The sequence below is a fragment of the Indicator indicator genome, chromosome 1 (genome assembly GCF_027791375.1).
Source record: "Indicator indicator isolate 239-I01 chromosome 1, UM_Iind_1.1, whole genome shotgun sequence".
Classification (NCBI taxonomy): Eukaryota; Metazoa; Chordata; class Aves; order Piciformes; family Indicatoridae; genus Indicator; species Indicator indicator.
Genome location: NC_072010.1, coordinates 14,369,652 through 14,393,868, shown reverse-complemented (window position 1 = coordinate 14,393,868; position 24,217 = coordinate 14,369,652). Strand labels below are relative to the sequence as shown.

General features: G+C 37.8%; 1 protein-coding gene across 1 annotated transcript in view; it reads right to left on the bottom strand.

The window, feature by feature from the left end:
* Positions 1–10,950: 10,950 nt before the first annotated feature.
* CNTN5 (contactin 5) overlaps positions 10,951–24,217 on the bottom strand; it is a 265,100-nt gene continuing 251,833 nt past the window's right edge. Inside the window, exons 19-23 of the mRNA XM_054389935.1 lie at positions 24,084–24,193; positions 15,892–16,078; positions 15,340–15,452; positions 13,924–14,092; positions 10,951–11,054 (exon numbers count right to left, since the gene is read on the bottom strand). Coding sequence (XP_054245910.1) covers positions 10,951–11,054; positions 13,924–14,092; positions 15,340–15,452; positions 15,892–16,078; positions 24,084–24,193 — 683 coding nt within the window. The remainder of the gene's footprint in view (positions 11,055–13,923; positions 14,093–15,339; positions 15,453–15,891; positions 16,079–24,083; positions 24,194–24,217) is intronic.

The following is a 24,217-nucleotide window of genomic DNA, read 5'->3' as shown; positions in this document are numbered from 1 at the left end:
GTCTTTTTTTTTTCAGTAGGAAATTGTATTTCTTTGAACTTTGGAGGTGTCTTGAAGGGGGAATTATTAATTACCCTTACAACAATAATAAATGATATGGCAAACAGGTATTAATAAAAATAGTAACCCTTTATTAATGAAAATTGCCAAAACTCGTTAAATGGGATCATTGTATGGTTGGAATAGTTATTTACAATGAGAATATGCAGGCTTAGGGCAAAATACAAACAATTTAATGCAAACTAGGAGGCAATAACTTGGAAAGAGAAGGTCTCTGAGAGCAGACAGTGCTCAATTACAGCAGGGGGAGGCTTGATAAGAACCTTTAAACCCAAAGGGCAATGAATTAGTTACTCACAGCTGGTTTTACGCACATGGGGGATGCTGCTGCTGCTGTGTTAGCTTTGGGGTGCTCTCATAAGGAGCTGGCATGGCAGATTGATGGCAAGGAGAGTTTACCTCGTGGTCCCAGGCTGGTCAGGCTTCAGTGGACAGCGGACAGTTAACGACCCTCTTTGCGACAGGCGCTTGCTTGGTTCCTGGGTAAACAGAGGCACAGCACCATTCTGGTGGCAAGGGGAAGCAGACTAGGCAGATCAAGATTCTAGGCTTGTGGCTTCTCTGGCTTGCTGTCTATGGCTCGTGGCTATATCCCAGGCTCTGGACCAGGCACTTGAAGCAGGGCAGGGCTTGAAAGCAAGGCTTAAAGCAGGGCTTGAGCAAGGTTTGAAGCAAGGCTTGAAGCAAGGTTTGGAGCAAGGTTTGAAGCAAGGCTTGAGCAAGGCTGAAGGTGACTACCAAGTCTCTTGTATATATACAAATTGCCAGAGATCGGTTGGTCTAATGGGGCACTGAAGCTAACCTGTAGCTGCCCAATGGAAAGGCGTTCTGCCAGGCTGTATCCATAAAAGGGAGGAACAAAGACCTTGTTTCTGGGGTAACAGTAGTCAGCTTACATGCTCTCATCCCAGATAAACTGTTTAGCCGGCAGGCAGGAATCCTGTCCCCTTTGTTCCTTTTCCCATGTTGGCCTGTTTTTCTGCAGGAAGGAGGGGAGAGAAAGGAACCCTGTCTAGACATCTTAAGGCCTGTCTGGGTAACCTCCATGACAGGAGGTTAAGAATTTTCATTCTTTGCTTTGCTTGTATTCTCTTTCAGTCTGATGGGTTTTATTCCTACCTATATGGTCATCCCTGTCAGCTTTATGTGAAATTGCAATACAGTTTATTTATTTTTTCATTTTAATTTCAGATGTTTACTGATATGGGAAGGCCACGTTGGAAGACAGTTATATGAGTAATTGGAATCAAGTTATTGTCAAAAGGAGTGTTCTGGTATGTAGCCTTTTTCTTTGGTATGCTGACATTTTGCTTTATGGTGACTGTCTCACTGGTGGATTCTTCTGCTCTTCAAGTATATTTAATTTTCTCCCATCTCTGTTTCTCTCAGTTCCTTACATGCATTTAAGTCCAAAAGTATCGTTTAGGTGAATGAGTAAAACTGCTCAATCAATTTTAAGCTTAAAGCAGGGTCAAACATTTTATAGTTTCAGCTCTTTGAAATATGCTATCATTTTAAATGTACTGAATGCCTTTGTGCATCTACAGAAAGGGGTTTTTAGTCAGTGGCAGTTTTTCACTGTTTTGGACACTTTTATAAATATTAACTAAGTGAGCAGTACTGTAACACATCTCTCTTTTGCATGTCTGCATAATGTAAACATTAATATATTTGATTGCATGTGGGCCATTCTGAGATATTCTGAAATGGACAGTATGGGAAGCTGTTTCATAGCTGAAGTTATTTCCTACAGTTGTGCTGAAGGTAAAAATTCCTAAGATATTGTGAATTATGAAAACTTAACAGTTCAAAACAGGTTTAATATTCACAAGCCTTTGAAGCCCACCTCCACAGTGTGCTTTAGGCTGGAATATACATTTTTATTGCCAAAGCAGATCATGCCAAAGCTGTGCAGGAGCTGTACAGATACAATGGAAGCAGCTGGTCCTCAGCAGTTACTCAGGTTAGTCAGAATGAAAGTCAGGGTTTTGTCTTCAGTGAGTTCAGAATTACTGATGAGTGAAGACATCTTCACTCCTCAGACATGAAAGAGGCCATGAACATGCCTTTATTGGCATCTCCTTCCTATGATCAGCAGTTTAGAGTGAGATGTAAAGGGAACAAGAGCAGAAGACTGATAGACAGGATCCTGTAGGAAAACTGTCTGTCTTCCATTAGTAATTAATAGTGGAAGAATGGCCAAGAAACATTTCAAATTCACCAGATAGATAGGAAATTTAACTTAATTCCTTCTTTGCTGAAATATTTTTTTTCCAGCTGGTATTATGTTATTTCTAAGATTTAAAATTATGTGCTTTGGGAGAGCAGAGATTTTTAAATTTTCTGTTATTATGTTTGTTGTATTAGTTTCTCACTCTTGTTTCCACTATATTTATGGTCAGTTTCCTTTATAGTTTTCTTGACCTGACAATTTGCATTATCATAGAATCATAGAATTATAGAATCATAGAATCATAAAATCATAGAATCATAGAATCAAGAAGGTTGGAAGAGACCTCAAAGATCATCGAGTCCAACCTGTCACCCTACACCTCATGCCTATCTAAACCATGGCACCAAGTGCCACGTCCAATCCCCCTTGAACACCTCCAGGGATGGTGACTCCACCACCTCCCTGGGCAGCACATTCCAATGGCCAACCACTCTCTCTGTGAAGAACTTTCTAGTCGCCTCCAGCCTAAACCTCCCCTGGTGCAGCTTAAGACTGTGTCCTCTTGTTCTGGTGCTGGTTACCTGGGAGAAGAGACCAAACTCCTCCTGGCTACAACCTCCCTTCAGGTAGTTGTAGGCAGCAATAATAATGTTAAATAAATAATAATATTTAGCTATTGCCGTGGAGATAGCTCAGATTTTGGAAACATTAAGTGTAATATGTTTATTTTTATAGGGTGCTTCCTAGGAATGATAGCTTAGTATCTGTCCTTAGGAGTGCAAGGAACAATTCAAACTTTTTTTTTTTTTTGTGGTTTTTTTTTTTTTTTTTTTGCATTTATGCTAGTTTGAGAGGCTATTTTCCTCCCTTCTAGTTTTCACTGTGCCTCTCTGGAAGCTGTGCCCACTCTATAGCATAAGCTGAATACACAAGTTGATTTTTTATCCCCTAATCAATTATTTCAAAATTTTCTTGTTAACTTTCAGAATTTGCAACTCAATTCTTTTGGGCTGAAGTGAACGCATACAAATTCAACATGAAAGAAATACTCAAAGCAGCTATATTGACCCTGTCTGAAATGGTGGCCCAAGACCTTCAGTCCTGGAGGAGCTTTGCCCACAGCTCAGTTTGTGAGAGGCATAGCAGTCCTCCTGAAAAGCCTCACAGATATATTTTGTATCTGTAAGGGCATTTTTTTTCTGATAGCAAGCAATCTAATATGTTAAACATATTGATTTACACTAAAGCACACTCCTAATGGGAACTGAAGCTAAAGAACTAAAAAGGGTAGCTGAACTGCCCATTTTCCAAATCTAGATATTCTGTGCTCTGTTAGTAACATTTCAAATTACCTCACATGCATTCAAAATATCACCCCTTGTTTTTTTGTAGTGTGAGGGTCATCTGATGTATAAGATCTCTAGATGTCTCTACAGCCCAGTTAGCTGAAGTGCACAATGTCTTAAAAAACTTCTAGACAAGAGCACACAATCTCTGGAGTCACTGGGTTGCTTAACTGTCAGTCGGCAACAGCTTTACTGAGGCTGATTTAGCTTAGCTATAATGCTTGGAGAAACTGGGACCACTAAAATTTATTTATATTTTTTTACAATGGAATGAGCTAAACACCTGCACCGGCTTGAAAAATGTGATTCATTTTCTTATAAACAGAAAATGTCAGTCATCAGATCTAGAAAGATGTCTTCCTATTTAAATAGGCTGTAAGTCCAATGCAAAGCACACCAAGACTTGTATCAATCTTTAAACAGTACTAGTGAGAGCTGAATGCCAAACAGCTTCCCAGGAGTCGTGTTATGCTAATCACCATGGCAATCAGCAATTTATCATTCTTGTAGACATGCATTTTCCATTTACGCTAACAGGGTGGCTGATTGGATTTTGTTCATTAAATGGGCAGAGTCAAAACTGGTCTTATAAACTGCTGTTCAAGTTAATTAGTGAGTATATGTGTACTCAGAAGTGGGAAACTAAGTTTTAAAATTATAACCTACATCAATCAGGCTTCTTTTCTGTATTATACTAAAATCATTCTATTTTGTGTATTCAGCGTAAAAGAGAAAGTAAAAATGCTTCATTTTCGTCTTGCCCATTCTCTGATGGTCTGGCAGTAAATGTGATGTTGTCATGCATAAAAGAGTGAGAATAGATAATTTCTTTTGCTCTGCTTTTTTACCTAAAATTCTTCTAGGCTCTGTGTCTAGATTAAGAAATGGAGCAAGGATAGGAAGATCCCTGGTAGACTTTTCTGTTAGTTCTTTTACAGTCTTTAGTTAATTAGTTATTAGCAGGTAACAAAGATGACCTGCAAGTGCTACCATGAGATTACAACCTAAACATTAATAACAATAATGATTTAAAGGCAATCAGTGGTGGAAATGCTGGATTTAGATTTTAGGGATCCACTTCCAACTTTAGTTTCAGAGGTTTAAGAGCCAGTGCTTTTTAGACACTTTTAGTGCTTTGTCCACTGCACAGGAAAGACAACAGAACAGAAAGCTGAGTGTTTATCTTGGAGAAGACTGTGGGGTTATCTCATCAATGTTTATATATTGGCATTGAATGTATCCACTGCCTTTTTTCCTCCCTCACTCTGTTTTGTGCAGGTCTTCTGGAGTACTTCAACAGTATTTGCTGTGAATTATCTGAGAAGGCTTAGTATCATAATTTTGAGATGTAGGCATCCAGTTGAGATATAAGGTGGCCAGATGATTTTCACCTTACTTCTGAGCTCCGTAAAATGGGCAGCATCAATCACAAAACAGACAGAAATCTTGTTGCTCCCTTTTCCTGGCTGGCATCTTTAGCATCTTGCCAAGAGCCTTGGGAAAAGTTGTTATGGCACTACAGATCCTGTTCTACTGAAATTCAATAAATTAAGGTGGAGGATCAGGAGAACAGAGCTCCAACACCTACCCACCCCAGTCACCTGGATGGAGAGGGTTGTGTGAGTTTTATTCTGGGTTTGGCTTATTTCCTCATCTATAGAAGGAGACTTACTGGCTTTTGGGTCTTTTTCTCCCACATTTTTCTCACCTTTTTATTTTAGGTGTTTACAGTACCTTAGCAGCTATGAGTTTTGACAAGGAGAAAGAGTTCGGCAGCCATTTAAGCATGGAAATGCCTCACCATCTCACTGTAGTTCATGCAGGGAAACGTTTTCTTGGTGGAGGGAAAAGTTATAGCAGTAGCTGTGCCTTGAGCAAACAGATAATGTTTGCCAATATCCTGTCACACCAAGGTTTAAGGTTCTGCAGTTCTTTGTGCTGAAGGACTTTTCAATGTTGTAGCTGTTGATAAATCAGAAACTTTCATTGTCTGAGTCTAATAACAAATGCTCCAAAAGGAAAGACTCTACCATTTTGCAAAGCAAACTTGCAGAGGTCCAGCAATATTCAAGCCATTTATGATCTAGAAATTCGATGATACTTTTGCTGCTGTGTGTTTCTTATGCAACCTGCTAACTTCATCTCCTGCATGTAATGATCAAAGATTTTGTGAGTATTAAAGACTGATATTTTCTTTTGTGGATATGCAAATGCCTTTTTTTTTTTTTTTTAAATGAGAAATCTGTAGTGCTGCAGTGAGGCTGCTCAGGGACTTGTAGACTTGAAGGGCAGAATGAAATGCTACTTTTTTATCTCTGTAATGGGAGCAGGAGAGACATTCAGCGAGACATACATGAGTTGTTTTTCCTAATGGGCTTTAAAATAACTGTAGTATAACCAGAAAACATCAAGAAATTACTTCAGATCTGTGTTAGAAAAGAACTAATACCAGGCTGACACATCACCTTTATTGATCATCTGACAGCCCAGGTAATACAACCTAGTGGTCGCAGCAGAATGAGCATTCAGTGTTTTCACCTAAAGCAAGTGAAACTTGTCTGTTTGAACAAACATACACATAAAGTGTCATCATCTAAAATAACTCTCTCCAAAATAATGATAGATTTGGGTGCATATATTACTCAAGAATAAGGGATTGAGTTATAGAAAGCCAAGCAATTGAGCTGACGCTTCTTTTCTAAGTCAGTTAGTCACTCCACATGGTGAAGTTTTAAAGGAATATCAGGACTGCCTTGTTTTGCCATCCTGTCTTTAAAAGAAGTGGTGTCATTATGAAATGGAAATGCTTGCTCAGCCATGCATCAGAGCAATGCAGCTTAGAGTAAAATTGTACTTGCTAAAGCTTTGACCCAGATATGCTTCAAATATTTCCAGGATCTTTTTATTCACATGTTTTCATTTACTGAAAGGAAATTGATGTATTTTCCCATCTTATTTTCTGTATGAAAACAAAAATCTGCTGAATACCTGTATTTGTGATTAACACATATAGTGCCTGCCTTTGCTATTCATCTTGATAACTGCATCTTTCAGGAAGGGTTTTATTCTCTCTCTCTTTTTTTTTTTTTTTTTTTTTTTTTTTTTTAGGATTGGTGAGTTAGAGTTTAAAACTGGAAAACCAAAACCAAATTAGGGTATTTTTATCTAATCAGACATATCTATTTCAACATAGTAAAAGATGAAATAAGAGGCATCACAGATTTCTTTATCAGTTTCTCCTGGTGACCAGGTATGTTTCCAGTAAAGGCTGATTTGCTTAGTTAATAATCATCAGAAAGAGAGCAGTGGTAGGAAGAATAGCTCCATATCTAAACATCTTTGCTGGTTTACTTAAGCAGCTGACCATGTGATAAATAATGTGAATATTGAAGTTGCTAGTATAGATTTTTCTTCTTTGTGAGTTTTTAATACACAGTTGTTGTCTTGTTTAAAGTATTAAGAACAAGACCTACAATAAAGGGAAAGTCAGTGTTCATGTCTGTGTATACTGGACTTGAGAGAAAAGTCACAGAGCAAACTCAAGACCTGTGTGTCAGCATGCTTAGAGAGACTGTAATAGCCTAAAGCCAACTAACCCAATGTAATGGAATGCTATTAGTTTTCTTTCATCCCTGACATTGCTTTGCTCAAAAGCATAGGAAGCAATTAAGAAGGAAAATGTCTTCCATCTTCAGCAGAACAGGGATGATGGCCATGAAAGGGCAGGACTGGGTTGCAGTTTGGTAGAAGTTCTGATAGAATATGGATTTTCAATATGCACAGTTCTCCATGTCAGCAAAATGAAGTCATTACAGTTTTCTGTGACATTCATAACTAATTTAATGGAAGTCCTGATATAATATGCTATTTAAGCCACACTTATTTTGTAATTGAAGTCTCAGTTCAAGTGATGAGTGTAGCAATCTATTTTTATTTCCAAAATGGGCCTTATGATTTCGTATTCAGTTGCAAAGTCATTTAACCCTATAGATATGCATCTCATAAGGAAGTGATTGGGTATTATTAAAAAGTCAGATGAAACTATATAAATAATAATATTTATTATAATTGCATCACCTATTACTGCTTTTTTTTTTCCTTCAGAAAGATGTGTGTATCTTTGAAAGCTTTTTTTTTTTGTTGTGATTTATCACACAAAGTATTTCAAATTAAGACAAAGCAACTAAACTTTTCAATTGAACATGAAATGGCCGCACTGTACTTCTGTGCATGCACAGCCATGGAGTATTGGTGGCACTTAAATGAGCATTATACATACCAGAGAGGCCCTATAAACCACATACTACTTTTGCAGGGTATTTCTTGGTGGCTTCCTTATAAAGCACATCTTCTCATGATTTTTTTAATTTTTTTTTTACATGCAGGAGAGCTTTTATGTGTGAAGCTAATTTTGCAGTTGTGTTAGTTACAGTTTCATGCTGAGAGTTACATCCTTTCTGCACCTTTCAGTTAATTATAAAAGTAATATCTACCCAGGGAAGCCAAAGCGTATGTGAAATTAGAATGCCAAAAATAATTTGATTTCAATGGCTGCATTGTCCACATTCACCCTTGCAAATTCATCATTTTCTTCTTTAAAGTGATGTAATTAAAAGGTTTTTGCTGCTGGAGTCCAAAATATCTGTCCTTACAAATAAAATTCAGGAGCTGACAGGAGATAAAAGTCAATAAAAAGAGAATTATTTATTAAAAAGATCTAATGTTACAAGAACATTACACAGGAACTATTATATTACTGTGTCTTCCACATTGTATATACCATTATATATAGCATATATACAGATTGTATACAATATATTTAACATTTTGATATGGGCCATGACAATATCTTTCTCTTGTTCTGCAAAAGAAAGTTTCCTTCTAGTTCTTTTTTCCAAACAGGTCTTGTGTCATTATACAAAAATACAGTCTCCTCAGTGACGCTAGACTGCACTACAATCTCTTACATGAAAAAGGAAAGAGCTTTCCTTTGCAACTAAAATATAGTATGTCATGATAAGGAAACATCTCCTACTACAAAGTAACAGATAGGTAATACATAGGTACTTAAACATTTAAAACATGTTTATTAATATATTTAAGATGCAAAATACATATTCTGTTCATGTTGAATATAAAACATAACCCCTTTTGTCCCTGCAATACAACTACACTGCCTGATGGTATCTTCAGTATTTCTGTCTGTATCTTGATACTAGAGATCAAGATATTTCTAGATGCAGCTCTATCTCATCAGACTTTAATTCTTCTTATAAAGCATAGGCATTTATTGTACTCAGAAAGTTGTTTAATCAAAACACCACCATCAGTGACTGTTGAGTATTCTGAAATAAACTGCATTGACAAGCAACTGTATAAAAAGTAGAGGAAATTTAGCTTAACTAATTTACAAAATAGTCATTTTGTTTTTTGGTTACTCACTTTATTCTTCTTTATCTTAACCTTTTGAAAAAATGGTAGCTTGCTAACACAAGTTCTTTGCACAGTACCAATGCTGCTGGTTTATGAACAACAGCAGATAGTTATTTTGTATGAGTTTTCTCTATCAGGAAGGTATCTTCCACCTTCCCTTCTTTGATCTCAAGGGCTTTTCTAGGGGCAGAGATATGGAAGGTCTCCTTCTGTCTCTACAGTCTATGCTTGGCTAACTATCCTGCCTTTGTTTTCCTAGCAACATGGTCACTAAGTAAATTTAAAAGTTTTTTTTTTTAATTATTTAAAATATCAATGGGCAATAAAGATTTGAGTTGAATCATCTCTGAAAAATTTTACTGATAAAATATTCAAAATAAAAAGAAAGTATTTAGTCATCAGCCAGCTTTTTACCTACCAAGGACTCAATCTGTGTTGTGCTTTCTCGGCTCCTGTTTTGAAGTACTAGAGTTAGAGCATACTAGCTAAATGCCAAGTATTATTTCACTAGTGAGCTGGCAAAATAATAGCATTTTAGACTCAGAACCCATCAACCAAAATAGATTTGCACCAAAAATTTTAGAGGGATGAACAGCTAGAAGAGACATTCTACTAGGACTTGCCTGTTAAACTCTTTTTCTTGATTTTTCCCAGGCAAGGGAATGTTCATTCTAGGCATGATCCCTACAAACCTGGGGATCATTTTGATTTAGATGCCAGTATGTGGAAAGGCCTTCCAGTGTAGAAAAATTGTCCAAATTGTTCTCTGAGTGAAAAATTGCTTGGTACAGCAAAAAAGTGGGGATTAAAACTGATAGCACACAGTCCATACAAGAATAATCTCTAGTGAGTTATAGAAATTGAGCCAATTAGCTAAATAATGGGAATGATGTTCAGTAGCACTTATCCAAGTATTTTTTGTTTCAGACATGACATTCTCCAAAATATATCCTACTGGAGTGTGTATAGATGTGAATGATTACATTCAAAAAAATGTTAATATTCTCTCCATAAGATGTTTTCATATATACTTCAACTTGATTACCAAATATAGAAAGCATAGAATTTTACTAAAAAATGGACTCAGAGGAAAAAACATAGCTACAGCTGAGAAGTGGTTGGAAAAATGTAGCTTTATCTCCTTTCATTGCTTTATTTGTCCACTTACCAGCCTAATGTGTTTAAATGCCCAGTGGAATTTTCATTGTTATATGCATGAGGAATTGCTTTTTAATTTGCTATTGAAAGTAAATCTTTGATTCATTTGACATTAAATCATGTGGCATTTGATAAAAAAACCAAACTTGTTTCCTTTTAAGTTTGTGTTTAATCATTTTCCACTTACCTTGCAATAAAATAAATGGCTTTTCTGCTCCATTTTGCCACTTTGAGAGTGCTGTCTAGTATTTTATTGACAATTCTTTTGCTAATTAACAAAGCTATATTTTTATCTCTTGTCATTAGGAACAGCCAGTCATAGGGGATCCACGCAAAGTATTCTACAAAGTTGTATCAGGCTTCATTCTGTATTTTAAAAAGGTTTTTTTTTCCCAAACCAAACAGATGTACTGTACTAGACACCACTGTTTAAACACCTAGTGATACATGACTGGGGTCACCAAAATCAAACGTATTAAAAAAGTAAGGTACATTTGACAGAAATTACCTTTGTTTACAAAAGTTTATTACATACAATCTGCATATTTTTGGGCCAAGAAACATCCCCTCCCCAGAGGACTTTTACAAATAAAGAAGAGAAGAAAACCTGATGAATTATTGAACTTGTCTCCAACACTCCTCTAAGTGCACCACAGGCATTTCTACAGGTCTTTCAAAATTAGCTTGTATTTCCAGTTTCTCCAGGGACATAAAACTCCATCCCTTGGTGTCATCAAGCTAAAGCAAACAAATAACAACAACAACAAAGACTTGCAGTCTTCACCATGAGGTTGAAGGAACCATTAAAGCCAAGAGCAATGTTACAGACGACGAGGAAGTGGAAAACACATGTAAGGTGGACTGAGCACTTGTTACTTTCCCTCCTGAAATGAAAAGCAGAGTAATTAAGAAAGAAATTATGCAAAAGGTTCTCAGTACATTTAGGTACTAAATTTTCCCAATGCTAACTTTCAGGCAATGGATTACCTTGTGAAACCTGCAAAATAGGCTCCCTACCCTACACAGACATGAAGAAATTTGGGACTTTATGATGTTATCTACATCAGCTCACATGCTTAATCCTCATATTCAGTCTGCAAATAAGTAGGGAATTCCAAAAGGTTATGTGGTTTTATGCCTTAATCCTCAAAAGGAATAAGGCTTCAGAAGATGCCCTGAGTCACAATCACAAATATTCTTCTTGGAAGAAGGAGTGAAAGCTAGCCTTTGATCTTGATGTTTTTCAAGAGGAAGTAGCGGTCTTTTGTCCAGTATCCAGGAATATTTGTAGATCACAGCAAAGGGGAAATGTGCTATGGGCTGGTGAACGCAACAGATCACAAGATGGGAAAGGAACCAGGCAGGGTTTCTTTGGGCCACAGATGTTGTAAGCAGAACTGATCTGTTGTCCATATCCTAACTAAAAATGTCAGGATAGAGGGAATGAAAAGTCTTTGTGGTCAAGAATTATGGCTTAAAAGTTACAAGAAACAAATCATCCATTGAGCAGGACCTAGTGTCTTCTGCATTCTGATGATAGGACTGTATTTTATACCTGGACTGGATCTGAAATTTTAGGACTGGATTCAAGTTTCAGGCCCACATCTTTTGGATAGTCCTCCTTAAGGACTAAAAAGCAATGTTTAGTTGAATTTTGAAGGGTCAGCAGAAAATTAGAATTAAGATGCCTTTTGTGTGTTTAGGCAAAAAAACAGTTATTTTCTGATTGTTCTTGCCAATAACCCTTTCCATTACTTACTTATCTGTGTAATATTGATACTTGAAACTCTTTCAACATATTGTAGCAACTGAAGAAACAGAAGCTAGGCATCATAATTGCCTTCATGATAATATAATAATATTGTAATAAATTAATAATTTTATAAAATAATAGCTACTCAAGTGAGTCAATGGAAACTACTGAGAAATTCAAGGTTATTCTAAAGCAGGCACATATCACAGAATCACAGATTTATTGAGGCTGGAGAAGACCTCTGAGATCATCAAGTCCAGCCTATGACCTAACACCACCACATCAACTAGACCATGTCACCAAGTGCCACATCCAATCTTTTGTTAAACACCTTCAGGGATGGTGACTCCACCACTTCCCTGTGCAGTCCATTCCAGTGACTAATTACCTTTTCCATGAGGAAGTGCTTCCAACCATCCAATCTAAACCTCCCCTGGTGCAGCTTCAGGCCATGCCCTCTCGTCTTGTCACACATTGCCTGGACGAAGAGCCTGACCCCCACCTGACTACAATTTCCATTCAGGTAGTTGTAGAGTGGGATAAGGTCCTCCCTGAGTCTCCTCTTCTCCAGGCTAAACAACCCCAGCTCACTCAGCCTCTCCTCATAAGACTTTCCCTCCAGTCCCTTCACCAGGCTTGTCGCTCTCCTCTGTACCCACTCCAGCACCTCAATATCGTTCTTGAGGTGAGGGGCCCAGAACTGCTCACCAGTGCTGAGTACAGGAGCAAAATTGCATCCTCCTGGCCACACTATTCCTGATATGCAGGGTTCAGCTACCTAAATGCATGACTTCAATGGGGAGAGACACCTAGTGCACATAGAGACATCTACAGCTTAATTACATTTTCAGATGTAGTCCTAGAAAGTGGGAAATTTCCTATAAATCCTCTGATTTGTTCATCAGCCCCACTTAGATGACTTAGTCTCAAGCATCTCAAATATATCTGTTAACATCTTTACTGGCACTGTTTAATTGGCAACATGGGCAGGGGGTTGAGTGCACCCTCAACAAGGCTGATGATGACACCAAACTGTGTGATGTGGTCAACAGGCTGGAAGGGAGGGATGACTTGAAAAGACTTGCCCATGCAAGCTTCATGAAATTCCACAAGGCCAAGTGCAAGGTTCTGCACATGGGTTGGGTTAATCCCAAGCACAATTGCAGGCTGTGAGGAGAATGGACTGAGGACAGTCTTACTGAGGAGGACTTTAGGGTGTAGACTGATGAGAAGCTCAACATGACCTGATAATGTGTACACAAATCCAACCATATTCTGGGCTGCATCAAAAAATACATTAGCAGCAGGTCAAGAGAGGTGTTTCTTCCCCTCTACTCTGGTCTGGTAAGACCTAATTTGGAGTACTGTGTTTAACTGAGGCCTCCAACATAAGAATGATATAGACTTGTTTGAGCAGATGCAGAGGAGGGCTGGAGCACCTCCTCTATGAAGACAGAGTGAGAGAGTAGACTTGGAATAGCTGGAAAAGAGAATGCTCCAGAAACAGTTTATAGCAGCCTTTTAGTACCTTAAGAGAACCTACAGGAAAGCTGGAGAGGGGCATTTTACAAGGGCTTGTTGTGACGGGGCAAGGAATGATAGTTTTAAACTGAAAGAGGGTAGATTTAGATTAGATATAAGGAAGAAGTTCTTCGTTGTGAGTATGGTGAGAAACTAGAACAAGTTGCCCAGAGAAGTTGTGGATGCCCCCTTTATGGAAACGTTCAAGGCCAGGTTAGAAGCAGCTTCAAGCAACCTTGTCTCATGGAAGATGTCTCTGCCCATGGCAGGGGGAGTTGGAACTGCATGGTCTTTAAGGTCCTTTCCAGCCCAAATCTTTCTGTGATTCTGTGTAATGGTACTAAACACCTCTGTTTGAGCATCGAACTGAAGACTGATTAAAGATTTTATCTGATAGCTACAGAATTGTGAGTGGAGAATAATAGAGTTAATGAGCATTGCTACAACCATCACTTTTACAAAGAGAAGAGTAATGTTACCTGAAAAAGATGGAACTCTGATTTGGGGGCTTGTGGTACCATCACCTCCTTCACTGACAGCACAGACCTCAATGATGTAGACACCAACATCAGGAAGAAGGACCACTGCAGAGGTTTTCTGTGTTTCTATAACTTGACTGTTGCTCTGGCCTTCTTGCCTAAATAATACCTGTGATCAATAAAGTAGGCAGCGGTTACAGTGGTCACTCATGTTATGTACTGGACATTCTGTGTAGATAACACAGTCACTGAAATGATAACTGTTCCATGATAACTGTTCCATGCTTTCCTTAAGAATTTTTTCATATTACATTTGGACAAGTAATATGCTTTTACTGGGCTCTTTCCCTAATGTCTTCAAAATATTAATAGTAAAGCATATTATCAATTAATGAAAGGACACTGATTATGATCCAGAGTGAAGATATACCATTTGCCCTCTCTAGCATTAGGTATTATGCAACCTTTTCTCCAAAATTTTTTCAAAATGCATTTTGTGTTCTGTTTGGTTCAGATTCTTGTCCCTAAATTCATGTAGATATTCACATTTTTTTTACTTAAGAACACAGCTTCAAATTTAAAGAAAATGCCCTAAATAATACCCTTAATATTTGCCTTAATTGGCTAAGTCAGCTGAGAATAGGTCAGATCTGTCCCCACATCTCCTGTGAGTACAAGCTTATGGTGTGTGATAGGAAAGCAAATAATTACATAGCAGCCTTTTTGGTACTTCTGTGTAAGAGTTTCTGTCCCCAGACAAAACTGAAAAGGTCAGAAAGGTGTAAGAAACCAAAGTAGTCAACTCAACTTTTTCAGAATCTCAACTGTGATGATAAAGGTTACAGCAGTTCCTGCTTTGTTTGAAGCATTTTGCACATTCTTGGTGATGTTTTCCAAGAGTTAATCTGGATTTTACTCTTTATAACTTCAAAACTTTAAATGCCAGATGTTACCATTACTGATTGTTGAACATCACCAACATGATCACAAAACAAACAGAACTATTTGTATTTCTGCTCTATAAAAATATTAATTTTAATGTCATTTTCAGACGTGCCATTCTTTTGAATTTCTCTAAATCCTTCTGCAAATACAGATAAATTGAAGTGTTAGTAGCAATTTCATTGCAGGCTGGTCTTACTATTTGCCACTTCTGAGCCAAACATGATGAACTGACCCCCTAAGACAGAGCTTATTCAGTTTTTATTCAGTAGTTGAAAACCACAACACAGACAATGTTGGAACATTCCACTCTTTTCAGTTTTGTTTATTGCTTCCCATGGTGAAAACTAATTGTAGGCAGTCTGTGTAGCATATTTTACTAACACACAAAAAAAAAAACAAAAACCAAGAAAGGGGAAAAAATCAACAAGGAAGATGAGTAGTTTGGAAGAAAGGTAAGAAGGGAACACTGACCTTGTATCCCATTACATCAGATTCATTAGCAAGAGGTCTGACTGGCTCCCACCCAAGAGACACATGAGAGCCATCCTGTATCCACATGATATTGCTTGGTGCTTGGCTGGGAGCTGTGAATTCAAAATACATACATGTTTTTTTTCCAGGTAGTTTATTTAAAATCAGATGAAAAGTATTTGAATATTTCATGACATTTACAACTGATTGTGTAAATAGACTCCCAACTCTAGCTGGAATTTTTAAACTTTTTTTTTTTTTTTCTTTCATCAGAACTGTCATTTAATAGATTGTGATGCATTTACTCCGCCCACCCCATAAACTCCACAACATTACAAACTTGAACTCTTTTCTCTTCCCTTCTTTGCCAAAATTGTGGCTAGGAAGATAACCTTTGTTATGAACTCAAAGTTATAAAAATTTGCATCTAAATATCAAAATCTCAAAACTATGCATGATTCCTGATTATTGTACTCTTATTAAGGGAAAACCACGAGGGCAGAGGTTGCTCCCTGACTTGTCCCTTTCAGTGAATGTATTGAGATCACTTACGGGACTTCTTGGTGGCTGCACGCACAGCAGTGCTAGGTGGTCCATACCCTGCAGCATTGTATGCCCTTACTGTTAGGTGATACAATGTATTTCCTTCTAATCCTGTCAGGAGAATGGATGACTCATTTCCCTCAGTTTTGACCTTTTCTGCTGCTTCTTCCTGCTCCATGTCTTTCCAGTAACCAATCTGTCAAGAAGTGATCAAATGAAGGGATTAACATAGGCACGGAGGAAGCCCACACTTCCAAAAGCTCATAATTGTTATCCTCTGTAGCATTTTTTTTCCTCATTTCTGCCTTTTGTCTGATTATAAAGCCCTTTATTTGGGACATTTGCAATCTAGGTTGGGATTTTCAACCTAACCTCATAGACAAGTTAATGCTCACCTCTCCAAAATGGCAAGACTAATAATATGACAGTTTTATCTGAAGCATGTTGAATTACTGTGTACTGACACACACAAAAAAGTAACTAGAAGTTGGAAGATCAGAGGATGAACATTGTCAGGGTGGCAAAAGTATTTCAAAGAATTCAAGAAGCGCTCATCCTCTGGTATGTCACCAGAATAGCTACCTTTGATCTGGAAAGCTCTGATCACATAAGAAGTGTTGTGGGCAATAGTCCCTTCCTGGTCCTGTGCAACTCAGAACCATGAGATTTCTTATAAGTGTAGTGAATAAGAAATGACAGGACACTGAAGGAAATCTTTCATTCCTCTCACACATTTAATCTGAAGAAAAAGAAGGAAGTGGATTTAGTTCTAGTTCTTAGAGATAAATATGTTTCTGTTACGTGAAATTTTGATAGCCTGTTTACGTCCTTTCCTTTCAGACATCAAAACCCTAAATGATATTTGGTGGTTCTTAGTCCATAGTTCTGTTGCCTGCACAGAATTTTTCGTAAATTCAAAGAGGTTATAGAGGTGAGCCAGGAATATGACTAGTTTCTTTCTTCAGAGGCCAAGTATTTGCAGGGCATAACTGGAAAAAACCAGTACTGTTTCTTTTTAATGTACCTATGTGACCTACACAAGTAAGGTAATTCTCATGGGGCCCTATTTTCCCTAACAGGGGATGTCACTAACATGCCATTCAAAGACCTGTATTCAGCTTACCATTATTCATGCTGCGACCTGCTTGCATTTATTGCATATTTTGACCTTTTCTGTGAAGTTGGTTATTTCATAATAAGTTATTCATATTTCCTCTGAGAAAAAGGTCATGGACAATGCAGCACTCTTGTGAACGTATACCATAAAATGGTGAAGCAAAAACCCCAAAGGTTCATAGGAAAACAAGACCAAAGAGTACAATGGTGACCTTTTATAATTGCACTAGGACTGCCATTTAATACAGTGGCTGTGTTAGCTTTGGTAGAGGGTATATCAGTTTGAGCCAACTCAAAGTCTACTCTTTCAATTGTGAAATTAATGGAAATATATTTTTGTGTGACCATATTATCTCATGTTAAAATGCTGTTGCTTTAATTGTTAAGTTCTTTATAGCTCAGAAAGCAAATATATCTGTAACCAACACTTGTTGAAATAAGTGTGACCCACTGAGGTGTTTTGCTAGTTGAATGCCTGACCAACACTGTAAGTATCTGAAGTAACACCGAGTCAAAGCCTTTCTTGGTAAGAGGGGAAAAATCAGCAACCATTTATTCACATACTAGGACTCCGATGCTTATTATCTCCTGGGTAGTCAGATGCCTTTCATTTTTCTTGCAACACGTCTTTACAAACTTGACGCTACAGTGATGCAGCCAAATGGTACTAAGCGATGTATGAACAGGTAGTGAGAGACAGCATATGTCCTGGGGACTCTCCAGCTATGAGATCTGCTGCAGATCCACCAGGGAAATAATCAGAAAGGAAAAGAAACTTGTCCAAGTTTGCACAGGTGGAAGGGGTGAAAATTCAACTCGAGTAGTGGTTCTAGACAGCCAGCAGCAAAATTATAAGTAGCTCAATAGGTCTCATTGTTTATTCAGAGGGCACACCACACCTCACATCAGTGCAATGTACAAGATAATAGGTAGCCCCCAGCTTTTGCACTGAAGAATTTTTTACAACATGAAGAAACTGTGAAAAACTGACTCTCCAAATATTTGTGTTAGGACTACACAGATATGAAAACCTGATGAGGGTGGAAGAAAGCTAGAAGCATGAGTAAGCCATTTTGATATTTTTCATGTGTTTGGAAATGCTCTCCACCACTTCTTATGTGGCATTATCATTTTGGATATAAATTATCTTTTGCATGATATGTATCCTACAATTTCTGTTGCACCACATGGCAAAGGTGTTCCCCCTTTGCAAAAGGTACTCCTGATAGGTTTACTATACTGTACTAAGCACCAAAATAATGAAATGCAATCTGAAAACGCTTCCATTTCAGTTTCTCCTGTATTTCAAAGCTCTTATGTGTTTGGTCTCTGTTTTTAAAGTTCCCCTTAAAGATTTACCAGGTGAGTTTGGATTTTGATTTGAAGTACAGTTTTCTTTCTCTTTTGTAATGCACACATTACAAAGGAGATAAAGGAAAAACTGGTTATAATAAAAGAGAAAACCAATGGTTGTTGGGGAATCTGCATCAATTTTAATTGAAATGAAGATACTGCTGATATCTGAAGGTGCTGGATGTAATTCTTAAAACAGAAAGCTTGTTTATTTACTGTTCTATGTGGTTCAGAAGGGAATGAACACACTTAGAGTAGATTTTCATTAATAATTACTTTGAATATTGATATAGTATGAAACGTAAGCTAAAAAAGTGTATTCCATATTTGAAAAATGAAAGGAAAACACGAGGAGAAAATACACCATTTGGCCTGGTTAATGCATTATTGTTTGTCAGGTCTTAAATTTTTACTGGGCTTCCTGTTGTTTCTCATTTAGCCAAAGAATAGCAAGCTTGGATACCTGATTCTCAGAAACCCATGCCTTTGAGCTGGAGAGAAAACAATAATCATATTTAAACAGTTGAACACAGGACATGCAAGAACAAGCAACCTGCTTTGTCTTGATGGTGGGTTAATCAATCATTAAAAGCAAATCATAACTTCAAAAATTTGCTTGTGTCTGAATTTTTCTACTGATAATACTTACAAATAACTTCCTTGAATTTTTAGGTTAAAAGATATCCTTATTACTGCTTCCCCACCCCCCCCCCCCATCAAATTAATCAGATCTCATTGCAGGCCCTCTTTTCTAAATTCAGTAAAGTCAGAGTTATTGTCTGGATACTTTTTCTGTTGACCACAGAGAATTAAAGCAACAAATCAGGCGTATCAAATAAGAACCCAAATTAGGTAGGATGAATTGAAGTGGGCAAAACAAACATCTCTGACTATTTACCAACATCACCAGTACCAACATTACAGAAAATTAACTTGAGACAATCTCAGAGTACAGAAAGTGTCAGAGAACAAAGAGCAGCAAACTGAAGGAACTGCTGCTAGCCCTGAAAAACCCCCACCATGATTCAGATTTCATATTTTAATTGTCCTTAATAGAAAACCTGTCAGTGCCTTGAACTGGCACATGGAAGTCATTAAAATGTTAGTTCAGTGGTAGAACAAAGCAGTTAGGACAGGAGAAGAGGTTCTTTTTCTATCATCTCAGGACATGGGTGTAACTACTCTTCAGAGTAGTTACTCTTCTATCATCTTCAGTTCCTACTCTTTCCCCAAAACAACTACTGACTAAAAAGAAGAAAATAATCACTATTCACTACTCCTTTCAGTACTGCTCTCCTATGAACTTCCTGTCATAGTCTTTCTGATCTAATGGAAAGTCTCCCTGCCCATGGCAGGGTGGTTGGAACTAGATGATCCTTGAGCTCCCTTCCAATAATTCTATGATTCAGGATTTTAAGGGGATTTGAATGAGCATATAGGCAACTTTGTAGGGTAAATGGAGTCATATATAAAACTTTTCAGTTGCTAACTTTGTGTTTTGGAAAACTCATTCATTTGTTTACCGGTTGTCTGGTAAATTGGTATTCTGGTTGGTGAAACACAATGTCTTGTTTACCAGCCTGTGGTACAAACATCCATGTGCTCTTTAGAAATTACCTCAAGATATACTTCACTAAATTAAGAAAAAAAAAAATCCAGTATCATGTAGACATAATTTTCTGTTCCACTGAAAAACGAGACAAAATGCATCTAAGAAACATCAAAAACTTGAATATTTTTATTTAAAAAGTCATAATATGATGCAAACAATTAATTATGTCAAGTAATCCCCTCTGCAAATGACATTTGGAATTTTCTATCTTGTTGCTGTTGCAAGTTGATGTTTTGATTAGGTTAGTCAAGGTCTTATGCTCAAGGGGAATTTCAGTGAAAAAAGACATGAGCTTTGTGATCTGTACTTAAGTATTACCCTTGGTTTTCCAGCAAAGAAAAATGGAAGCAAAACTACCTTTTCTAACCAGTAATTCTTTCTCTTTCTCTTCTGTACCAGTAGTGAGTGACAAAGAAAATACTGCCTATGGGTTAAATAGATTTTATAGTCTCCCAGTTATGCATTCTAAACAATAAATAAGAACTATACACTATATTTTTCTACCATTCTGACACAAAGTTTCCAGGCTACTTTGACTTTATCAGAGTGTATTTGACATATATTAAGTAAGGTCAGGCGGACAGCTGACAAACCTGTATTGAAGTCAGGAATAATATGTGCTTTGGAAGATGCAAATGAGTGCAGCAAACCTTGCATAAAACTCGTGTGACATAACAGTTAACACTGCCTTTCAGGGATGACAATGTGAAATTGGACAAGTTACTTTGCCTTTCATTACTCCTTAGTACAAACTGAAAACAGGGCTGTAATGAAAGTGGGTCACTGATCCTGTCCATATGTGGAAATATTCTGTCACTTTTGTTGATTAAAGCCCAAACATTAAAACACTAAAATAATAGCCCACCCTTTTATAATGTTGTTGCTAAAAGGCCAGGAAATGCAAAGACCATGTAGGTGGTTGTTGCTAGCGTGGTGACTGCAGGCAGAATACAAATTGAGACATGAAAACAGAATGGCTAGTCAGATTATTTGAATTGTAGGCAACTTTAACAGTAACTCTACTGTAACTCAATTAGGAATAATTGTAAAAAAAAAAACCCAAAACAACTTAAAAGAAAAATAATTTATCTTTTTATCAAAGACATTGGATTTTTGCACATTTGTTTATTTGCTATTTGTGGATTAAGGGAATGCTACAGGCTATGTTCTGCACCGTACTATCAGTTTTTAAATTAAAATAGAGTTCACAGAATTTGAAGAACACAAATTGTATGTAAAACACAAAGCTGCTCTGTACTAAAGGCTCTGATGCCTTGCGCTAGAGTCCTTCCTGTTTGCACTAAGGGGACTGTTTAAAGAGAAACTGCCACTATGTCTCCAAAATTGGCCTGATAGTGTGGACTTAATGCCCATAGATGCACAGACTGCACTGGGTTGGAAGGGACCCTCAGAGGTCATCTTGTCCAACCCCCCTGCAGTGAGCTGGGACACCTCCAACTAGATCAGGCTGCCCAGGGCCACATCAAGTTTGATCTTGAATGTCTCCAGGGACAGGGCATCAACTGCTTCCCTGGGCAACATTTTCCAATATTTTACTACTCTCATTATAAAGAACTTCCTCCTTTTGTCTAACCTAAATCTACCCTGCTTCAGTTTAAAACCATTGTCCCTTGTCCTGTTGCTACATACCCTTCTTAACAGTCCCTTCTCAGCCTTCCTGTAGGTCCCTTTCAGATACTGAAGTGAATACTATACTGCACTGACTCACTGTACTGATCTTATAAGTCATTGTCTCCTTTTTGATGAAATTCTTCCCAAAAATGGAACTGAAAAGATCTAGATATGCTGTCTTCAGATTGTGTTCTGTCCTGCTGAATTATGCAGGAGAGCAGCATTTATTCATCTGTTTATTGAGTAAGGGCTACATCTGGGAGTGAGGACAGAAAAGAACAAACTACTCCCTGAAACATTCATCTGCCAGAAAGTAGGCAGAGAAATTCTGGCTAAAAGAACAGAGTAGGAAAAGCAGGAGGGGTGTTTGTGAGAAAAAAGGCACTCTTCTCTCCCCAGATAATAATACCTCAGAAGGCTCCTCTTATTCCCTCGTGAGACACGGTAGAAAGAAGCAGTAAAGATTTTTTTTATTTCTTTGTCTAATTTTTTTGTCTGCTGTCAGCTTCAGGTCCCTGGCTCAAAATATTTACTTCGTAATCTTCATGCTAGGATCTTAAAGTTGTTCCACAGCACAGTGAAGAGCCAAGTTATTAATAAGGTTCAATGTTAATAACCCCTCCTGTTTCAATAATAATTTCAAAACTAATTCCTAAGAAGTCTATGAGAGACATAAAGCAGGTGAGTATTACTGTTGGACTCAGAGTATGCTGAACTCTGAAGGTCTAAACACTTTCCAATTCAGGAAGATGATCTCCAACACAGAGAGCAGAGCATCATACCTGTAACAGCTATCTGTCACTAGGACATGTCTGGAGAGCTAAGGGAGGTGTAATGTGACAAGAAAGGTAAAGCAAAATACCTGCAAGATATGAAAAGATAAGTTTCTAGGGAAATATTTTTCAAAGTTAGATTATTATTTTTTAAAATTTAAAATGCATAAGGTTAATAGAAAATGTGGACAGTGTGATTGATGGAGTTTGGATAAGAATGAAAAGAGTAGGTGTAATTTAAAACATGTCAGGATATCTGTGAAGGGGTAACAAAACAGCAAACAGACACCTTTCTAAAGAGAAAAAGACAGGGTACTGCAAGTAAGTTATTTCACAGGATAAATGACTGGCCTGGAAATTGAAGACAAAGGTTAGTTACAAGTGGAACAATTCAGTGTGGAGAGGGATAGCATTTGCAGGGTGAATATCATCTCTATCAGATAGCTTTGCCCTCTTTATATAGTAGTTCTAAAGTGGTTAGATATCACTGTGCTGCATGAAGTAAGCCATATCTAAAAAAATATTTAACTTAAGGAAAAAGTGGGTATAACGTACAATGAGAGAGAACTGACAGAAGGTTTACAGAGTTTGGCATGGAAAATGATCTGGACAAATGAGACCTGAGGAGGCACAGCCCGCTCAGACTGCACTTGATAGCAGTATGGGAAGAGCTCATTGTTAAGAGCACACACCAGACAGGTAAAAATATGTGAACTGTGCCTAAGCTGTGGGTTAAACGTGCTGTCCTGGTCATGCCTGTCCATCCTGAGGCTGTGCTGGGGAGTGTGGTGTCTCCTATGCTCACCTATGTGGCACCTCCTTCCTAAGGCCATCAGTGATTGTCACCAGCCCTCATTTCTTGTCTGGACAAGCTACCAAGGAGGCACTCTGTGCTAGTAGGCTGCAAGATGTCTTTAGACATACAAATGATTGGTATCTGCCTCAAATCCACATTTACTCTCTTTCCATTGTTACTGTAGAGAATCAGGAAACATCACTAAAGGACTAAAGCAGGTCAAATAACCTGTACCCCAAAATCAGTACATTGAGTCTAGCTGAGCTATTACACAAGGAGCACAAGGACAGAATGGATCATGGTAGCCTCAAAGGATGAGATTAGTCCTAGGTGTAATGTATTCCTGGAAATTTGGATAGTAAACTAGATCCAAAGCTACAACTGGATCCCAAAGGGTGAGAAGATCTGTTGTCAGGTCGGAAAGGGCTGTCTCTAAGCAGGACTTTATTTGTGGACTGTGTGGCTGCTGCTTCTCCTGACATCTGATCTTTTATAATCTGCCCAGTAGATGTCCCTCGGCCACTGTGGGATGAAAGGACGGTAAATGGCAGAAGCTTTTTCCTTTCTCTGTGTTGATTGCTCTCAGTAAATAACAAGTTTGAACTGGTCACTTAGAGCTGGAAACAGTCAATACCTAATCTTCCCCAGCCTGTGAAAGAGGCATGCTGGGTCACTTGCAGTTCTTTTAGCTCTTTTTAAAGTGTCAAGAAGATGTTATAAGAACTGGTTTTGAACAGTTTTCAAGCACGAATAAATAAAAGATGTTCTGGTGCTACAGCTGTGACCATTGTTCTACATCTAGTTATATGTATGCTAAACTGAGCATAATTTCTACTGAAGTTTCACTACTGCACATGTTAACAGAATGCAATGCTAGCAAAACAACAAGGCTTCTCATTATGATATTCTGTGTTCATACCTCAAATCCCTGTGGTCTTCCTAGACTTTCTTTAATATGTTTCCACGCAACAAGAATCTCTGATACAGACAAACTCGTAGCTTTGACATCGATGGGAGCAGCAGTGGGTTCTGTATTAAGAAAAATGGAAACAA